At 52.8% G+C, this 8438-nt stretch overlaps 1 protein-coding gene across 1 annotated transcript in view; it reads left to right on the top strand.

Annotated features, from left to right (window-relative positions):
- DNMBP (dynamin binding protein) overlaps positions 1-8438 on the top strand; it is a 26078-nt gene that overhangs the window by 1291 nt on the left and 16349 nt on the right. The window contains exons 2-3 of the mRNA XM_010193344.1: positions 1167-1289; positions 1862-3787. Coding sequence (XP_010191646.1) covers positions 1167-1289; positions 1862-3787 — 2049 coding nt within the window. The remainder of the gene's footprint in view (positions 1-1166; positions 1290-1861; positions 3788-8438) is intronic.

An 8438-nucleotide genomic window follows, 5' to 3' on the forward strand; every position in this document is an offset into this window, starting at 1 on the left:
TTCCCTTGGAACAGCTGTTGTAGTTTTCTGCCCAGTTTTCTCAGTTAAAATTGTAGGGAACTGAAAATGTGCTTTTGAATAGAAGCTGTGGAGGTGCTGCAGCCTACCAGTAATAGTGTTCAGTACTTTGTGGGGAATTATTAATGTAGCTTCATGACGTCCTTTCTAACGGCATTAGGTTGTTTCCATGTACAGAGCAGAAAACTAAGACATGGAAAAAGAGATAGAGTTGGTTAAAACTGTGAAGGAAGTCACTGAGATTAGAAGCCTGTGGGCTGCTGGTTGCAGCTCAGGTTAATGACAGCAGATGCTAAACTGCCTAAACCCATTGCAAAGTTCTGGGTGTCTGGGATACAGTGTCTCCAAGTTTTATTGGAGAACATGGATTGGATTGTCGAGAGTGAATGCTGGAAGTGCTACTAGCCCATACTCCATCATTTCTCCTTGCCACAAACTATAAAAGACGGGAATGACATTTGTAGTGGCTTTTGCCACGTCCAGTGTGCCCAGGACTGAAATTAGTAGCTGGGTGATATCTTGCGATGGCCAGCAAGTCTGTGCTGCCCTATCTGGCTGTGGCTTGCACAGAATAGCAATGGGTGCCGTGGTGAAATAACACATAGGTGATAAAGTGTGGAAGGTCCCCTCAGCTGCACCAAAGCTGTGGCAGAGCCTGTGACTCACAGACATGGCCATCCCAAGTGTGATGGCCTGACTTCTGCACCGAGGCTATGCAGGGGCCAAGCGTTACAGAGTGAGGGACACCAGATGGATGTGCCCAGTCAGAAGACACTGTTGGATCTCAGTCCTCATCATGGCTCTGATTTGGGAAGCAAGCAGTGAAAGCAGAGAAAAGCTAATGTGTCTGTTTCTAGGAACTCCATGCTGATGGCACAGTCCCAGTAACGAACACAGCCTGTCGGTTGCTTGGAGTGAGCCGAGGGCACAAAGCTTTTTGTTCTCTGTTAGCTCTTAAGCATTTAAAACCTCAGGAATTCCTGAGTCCCAAACTTGTTCCTTTTCCACCATGCTATTGAAGCACCTTCGGTAGCTGGGTATTTTTCTTTAGCAAGACATTAACAGATCCCAAAACTTGGAAGGAGGGTCGAGGGTGTGGTGGTGGTCTACAGGAAAGACTCGTTGCTGACAACTGCTTCTCATTTTAGGGCAGTTTCCTAGCAGCTTTGTGGAGCCTGTGGATATTCCCCATTTGAAGCAGGGAGAGAAACTGTTTGTTTGTACCAGTGACTTCACATCTCAAGAGCCAGGGAGCTTGTCATTGCAGAGAGGTAATCTCCATTCCTTTCCTTTGCTTGGCATCTCATAGCCCTCACCTGTCCTTCCAGAAGCATGAACCTGGTCAACTCATCCTGGCTAGAGTGCCAGGAGAGACAGAATTTCCTAATACCTCATGGCATTGGTCATGACAAATCCACTATGGACCTTTGGGCTTCTGCCACCCTGATACTGGTTTATCATGATCTATCATTACTCTTGAACCCCCAAATGTTGGAGTTGTGTGATCATAGTAGACTTACAGCTGCCTTTTAACAGCCCTACAATCCCCAAATCTTAGACTTGCATCTGGGGGAAAAAATCAAAGCTTTAGTGCACCTTCATGGCTTAGCAGCTAAAAAGTCACAGAGCCAAAACTCTGTATCTTAGATATGTGTGTGCAAGAGGCTGCCAGTGCTTCATGCCTTACCTCCATTCTGTGCTCTTGTGCATCCCCAGCATGCACTGCTCTCAGTGCAGAGTACCAGACCTTGCCCACAGCCAGGAAGGACATGAGGAGACAGGAATAAGAGGTGAGAAGCAATTATGAGGGCAGTTTTGAACTGGTGTTTCTCATTCTCTGCAGGAGACCTGGTGATCCTGGGGGGGTCCCTGGCCTCCAGCTGGCTCCAGGGCAGAAGCAGCTGGGGTTCCAAGGGCTTTTTCCCCTCATCATGTGTGCGAGAGCTGTGCCTTTCAGTTCGGAGCCATCAGCTGTCCCAGAGTGCTCTTCTAGAGGTGCCTGCCTACTCCCTGGGCCAAGCCCGGGCCCTGATGGACCTGTCTGCTCAGCTGGAGGAGGAGCTGGACTTCAGGGAAGGGGATGTGATCAACATTGTTGGCATCCCAGAGCCTGGCTGGTTTGAGGGGGAGCTCAGAGGCCACAGAGGCATTTTCCCAGAGGGTTTTGTGGAACTGCTTACTCCTCTGCGGACATCAGGAATCTCAGAAGATCCAGAGCCACGAGAGACTTGTGACACCAATGGGACAGTGGAGATGCCCCCCAAAAGAGAGGAGGATCCAGGGAGTACCTATGGTGTTGCCCTCTATCAGTTCCAAGCCCTGGAGTCCAAGGAACTGAATTTTGATGTGGGTGACAGGATTCAGATTGTAGGCATTCTGGAGGATGGCTGGCTGGAAGGGGAGCTGAGGGGGAAACGCGGCATCTTTCCACACAGATTTGTGAGGCTGGAAGCCTCTGAGCCTTGCAGGGAAAAGATGGGTGCTGGGGATCCCCAGGGTGGAGGCATCCATCAAGACTCAGAAAGCACCTGCTCTGAAGCTCTTCCTTTGCCAGGGAAAGATGGCAAGGAAAAGGAGGATGGAGGAGCTGCATACCGTGAGCCTGACACCATTTTGTCTTGCACAGCGGGGAGGTCAGAGGGTCCTCTTGGCACAGACTTGAGACAGCATCAGTCCTTTCCCAGCACAGGACACCAAGGACCATGTCCCAAAGACACAGTGGACTCCCCCCACTTCGACAGCACAAAGACTGTCAATGGCCTTCGCACCTCTGTTCAGCTGGCTCCCCAGCAGAGCAACAGGCCTGGCCAAGCAGGAGAGTTGGAGCCTGGGGGGAGCGTTTCAGCCTCCCCAGGAGACTCAGAAACTCATGCCTTGCCGGAGCGTGATGGAGACAGTCCCACTGTACCCCCACACGCTGTCTGCTTCCCCCCAGATCCTTGCAGGAGCCAGGCGATTTCTTCTCCTAACAGCTGGACAGCATCCGAGCCCCAGGAGAGCTGGAGCAGCACCCAGGACCTGGACAGTTTGGTGAATGGTCAACAGGAGAAGCCCAAACCTTGTTCTTCCAGCCTAGGAGGTGCCCACGTGGGCCTGGACATGTGGGCTGGGAGCTGGGGGGAATGCTGCCCACTCACAGCACAGGGGGACAGTTGCACAGACCTGGACTCCAAACTGACAGAGCAGCTGGCGCAGTTTGAGAAAAGTCTGACAACCACTGCTGAGCAGGACAAGGTCTCCCGACACTTCTCCATCCTGGACTACAGCTCTGAGAAGGACATTGTCCGTGGGTCTCCTGAGTGTACCCCCCACGCCAGACAGCCAGAGAGGAGGAAGGCCCTGAGGCCACCCCCTCCTCGGCCCAGCAGCCTTGCGACAACTCCTGTGCACACACTGGGTAGCCAGGTGCCCAAAGGCAGATCTCTGTCCTTCTCGGTGAAGCCCTCCCGGCCTGCGCCCCGGCCTCCGCCAAGCAACCAGCGGAGGAGTGTGGGCCCTCCTCAGCTTCACCCCAGCACCCAGGAGCAGCGGGCAGAGGAGGGACGTGAGGACTTGACGCGAGCAGGAACAGCTTCCCCCAGCTCCATTCTGCTGACAAGGATTGGAGAGGTGGAACAAGACCTGGAGGCTTACGGCAAGACCCGCACTGAGCTAAGCCTGATGCTGGAGGAGCAGCAGGATGAGCTGGTGAGAGCAGAGACCCTGGAAAACCTTGATTTTTGTGACTCCAACATCGAGAGCCTAAGCATGGAGCTGCAGGAGCTGAGAGGTGAGTCTGTAGCACCGTTGGATGGGGGTGCTTCAGGGGGTCAGCTGACCTCCGCTGTGTACTGCCACTGTTGGAGCCAGTAATTTCCTTATTTAATTCCTGAGTTTGGTCGTTTTGTAAGCGTTGTTGCAGTACAAATCATCATGATTTTGCCTCAGAGAACCACAATGTCATTCTGTGGACATCCCTCAGCCCTGGCCTTCCCCACTCCCTTTTCCTTCCAACTCTCCGATCATCCTCCAGCATCACCATACATCCAGAGCCCTCATCTGATCCATTCCCACTGTGTTCTTGCTCTCAAGCAAAAACATAACTGCTGCAGATTCAGCCTTCCTGCATCACCCCCTCTTAGCCGTAGGGGAGTGAGCAGCAGCTTCAGAGTGGCTTTGTTGGTGGTCCTGCAGTTGAGATCTGAGTTGATACCTGTGGTGTGACTGCTCACAGCCTGTCAGGGCGCTGGGTTTCCTGCAGTTTCTGCTCTGATGATGATACAGACCTTTGGGGACTTGTCATTTAAGTCAGAAGGGATGCACAGAAGGGTGCTGAGCTTGGCCTGGGAGTGGGCAAAAAGTGAAGCCTGCCCCTCTGTTCCTGCCGTCCATGGAGTCCAGAATTTCAGGACAGGAAAATGATGCTGCACTGTTGGTAACAGCAACAAAGAGCTTTAAATTGCAGCATGCCTGTAGCCAAAAAGATGGCTTTTGTCCTTGCAGCCCAGAAAAATTACTCAGGGAGGAGAAATTTGCCCTGTTTATATCAGCACATTTAGGCTCTGAAACCCAAAGATGCCATACAAAGGTGGGTGCTGTTAATTACGTTATACTTGATATTACAGTAGAAAAAGTGGAAAGACAGGACCACGTACATCTCCCACAGTCCCTTCCCAGCTTTTCCTAGGAGCTCTGACACTGCAGTTCTGTTATCAAAACCCACAGTGTGCAGGAAATGTCGGCACCGCACGCAGGAGGTGGAGTGAAATGCCAACTCCTGCCTGGGAATTACTCACTCTGACTTCATTGCCTCCATCCTCCCACTGCTTAATCAGTGCTGGGGAGCCCAGGCACTTTGCCACAGGATGGCATCTGATGCAGAGCACATGGGAGTGAAGGCTGATATGGGTGTACCAGGGAAACTGGGTGACAAACAGCCTCCACGTCAGTGGTGTGCAAGAGGGATGCTTGGATGGTTCATTGAAGCAGGATGAAGTAACTTGAAGGTAGGAAGAGGAAAATTTAGGCTGGATCAAGGGAAATTTTCTTATGGGATAGTTCTTGCTAGGAAATGTCTCCTGTCAGTGCTTCCTGACAGAGGATGGGTTGTGTGGAACCTGTGCCCTCTTGGTTACTGGAACTGGAAGTTTTAGGCAGGAATCACACTATCAGGACACACTATCCTGAGACATCCTACCTGTCAAGTTATACCCTTGGTAGTCTTAGGGGATTTGTACTACTTCAAGAAACCTGAGAATTTGTAAGTAGCCTCTCTGGTCCCATCATAAAGATGTACCCTACCCAAGCTCCGTTGCATCCCTTCTGCCACATCTGAGTGCAGCCAGAGAGGCAGTCTGAGGCTTGCTAGCCCAGCTTCAGTGCAGCAGGCCAGATCAGTAATGCAGTGTTACATCGGCTCAGCAAAATGTTTTTGCACTATGCCTCAGGCATGGTCTTTGCCTTGCCGCCGTTAGGGGAACACGGAAGCACTCAAGAGGAAGAAAAGCTTTCCCTAAGCATTGATGAGCAAAGTAGGGCTAGCATAGTCTTGAGGGAGCCCAGCGCCTTGATGTATCCTTGGGGAAACGAAAGGAAGAGCAGAAAGTATGTGGTTTTCTTAAAACAGTGTTTAAAATCTTCAGGTTGCTCTTTTGGTATGTCATGTGCACACTGGGCGTTTCACAGATCACCAGGCTTGAGCAGGATTAGTGTTTGCCCTCCTGCAGTTGGAGTAGGAGGGTGCATTGGTTTTATTTTTGTCTTCTCCCAGCTGGAAGCATTGGCTCTGCATACCTAACAAGTGTTGCAATAACCTGAGATGTGGATGACATGCATGGACTCTCCTGCTGTCTGTCTAGGGCATGTTGTGGTTGTCTTGGTTTCTCATAGGAGTTCCTGTGTTTGGTATGGACCACTGGGAATACGTTGCACCCTGCAGCAAGAAGAGCATATATTTCTACAGCATCCTGAAAGCTTACATTGTGTGTTGTCATTGGGGCCTGTAACCCAGATAGTCCCTTCAAGCCTGTTCCTATCAGCAGATGGACCAGCTGTTCACCCTGGACCAGGAAACCAGGCAGCTGTGTCTGTGTAGGCACTGCTCAGAGATGCTCTGTTGAGAATACCTCGTTACTCCGGGTAGTCCTACTCCCACTCCCACTCCCAACACTCTGTCACATAGAGAGCTGCTCACCTCCAGTTCTTCCCAGGACTTGTGTGTGAGGGCTGGGAAAAGGATGGGCTCAGCACCAGGTTTGAACCAGAGGCAGGCTGAAGGCTTCAGTTTCCCCCTTGAGGTGTGGAGCAGAGCTCAGCCACCGCTAGACCTGATTGTTCTTTTAGCCCCCATGCCGGCGGGAGCCTGAAGGCAGGGGAAGATCTGGTATCCTGTCTCTGATCTGTTGCAAAGCTGTGGTCTCACACACTGTTTCCCTTCCCTGAGGACGTTGGTGCTGGGGCAGGGCCTCTGCATGCTTCAGTGCTCTCCTTTTTTCCCTGCCTCTAAGCTGCCTGCAGAGAGGCTTTGGCAAAGCTGCGGAGCTGGTTTGGGCAGTGAGAGCTTGCCCAGCCCCAGCCACCCTCCTCGGGGCTGGTTACTGATTACTTTGGGCAGCAGGTGGAGGAGGCCGGGCTGGCAGTGATTGGGCCCGCGCCTCTTCACACCCTTGCTGGCCGGTTTCAGGAAGCAGTGCCTGCGTTTCACTTGGGACAGGAGCGCTGGGGCAGAGCGGAGAAGCGGCGTCAGCCCAGGCTTGGGCTCAGGGAGCAGGAGGCAAAGGGAGTCAGCCCCTACACCACACCCGACAGGATTATGTGCACTTATCCCAGGAGGAAACACGGTGTGGAGAATCCGAGGCAGGAGCCACGACTCCTCAGCTGGGAATATGAGGACTGTTGTGCCGTTGAGAGGGAAGACGTGGCTGACGTAGCCGCACTGCACAGTGAGGCTCACTGCAATGGCAGACCCCGGACGAGCAGGCAGTACCCTGGCTGCCAGGGAGCAGAGAGTGGCTGGGACAGTTACAGGAGAGGGGAGGGCGTCTTGATGAACCGACGGAACATGAATGGAGACTGTGGAGGTTTTTGGGAGGGAGATACCCAGTACACGGACTGCAGGAGAGCGGATGACGCTTGGGAAGGCAAAAGCCAGGATACAGAAGGTAGAAACTATAGGGTATGTGAGAGGGAGGGCGTTCAATACAGAGACTGCCGTTCTGAGGTAAGAGAAGGGCAGTATAGAGCAGACAGAGTTCCTGGGCAGTATAGCAGGGAGGGAAGGCAGTATGGAGAGGACAGAGGTCCTGTAGACTATAGAGAGGGGGGAAGGTGGTATCAGGAGGACAGAGCTCCTAGGGACTACAGTGAGGAAGAAAGACATTGTGGGGAAAAGGAAAGGTGGTCTAGGCAGGAGAGGGAATCTGGGGAGCATAGGGAGAGGAGAAAGCAGTATAGAGAGGATGGAGGCAATCAGGTGTATAGAAAAGGGGAAAAGGGAAGGTGGTCTAGGCAGGAGAGGGACTTTGGGGAGTATAGGGAGAGGAGAAAGCAGTATAGAGAGAATGGAAGCAATCAAGTGTATAGGGAAGGGGAAAAGTGGTATAGAGAGGATGGAGGCTCTGGAGCATATAGAGAGCAGGAAAGACAGTATATAGGTGTCAGGGACCAAGAAGACTTTGAGTGGCACAGGCAGCCCAGAGACCATGTTGTGGACTGCAGCAGTCTGGACAGAGGTTGTGAAGATCCTGCATTTGCAGTCTGGTCCTCAGGAGATAGTACAGTAAGCCTGGGATCAGGCACCTGCTACTCACAGTCCCAGATGCAGGACACGGACTACGATGGCCAGGGAGAGCTGGAAGGAGCAGCCCCAGGGCCCGGGATGCAAGCCAGGAGCTGCAGTGGAGCAGGGCGCTCGAGGGTACGCACGGGCCGGCCAGACTGGAGCCAGGTCTGGGAGAAGGAGGCTGAGGAAGCAAACAGAGTGGGCTCTGTGCTCCAGCGAAACAGCTTCTACAGACGGACGGCTCCCAGTGCCCTGCGGCACTTGGAGTTTGTGCAGACCAGGAAGGAGAAGCGAGGTACGTGGTGGGGAATTGCTGGGCAGTTGCCTTGGGTGTGCCTTCACCCTGCCATGACACTGGGGCAGCACCAGGACTCTAGCACAGGCTGGTGGTGGGTGGCACAGCTGGGCTCTTGTGGGAAACTGTGAGGCTTCCTGAAATGGGCATCATCGTTAGCCCTCTGTAAAGTCACCTATGTGTCCTGCAAGGGCTCTTGCTCACATTTTGCAGAGACCCAGGTGGTAAGGAAGCCTAGGCAGCACAGACCCTCGTCTCACTGCTGTCCTTTCAATTGCTCCTCCATCTGGGGCCTGAGGGTTTGAGTATACCCTAAAACCCTAATTTGTCTGCTCTCTCAGGGCCCCAACATGGTTTCTTGTAGGG

This window comes from Mesitornis unicolor, unplaced genomic scaffold (assembly GCF_000695765.1).
Source record: "Mesitornis unicolor isolate BGI_N332 unplaced genomic scaffold, ASM69576v1 scaffold4991, whole genome shotgun sequence".
NCBI lineage: Eukaryota > Metazoa > Chordata > Aves > Mesitornithiformes > Mesitornithidae > Mesitornis > Mesitornis unicolor.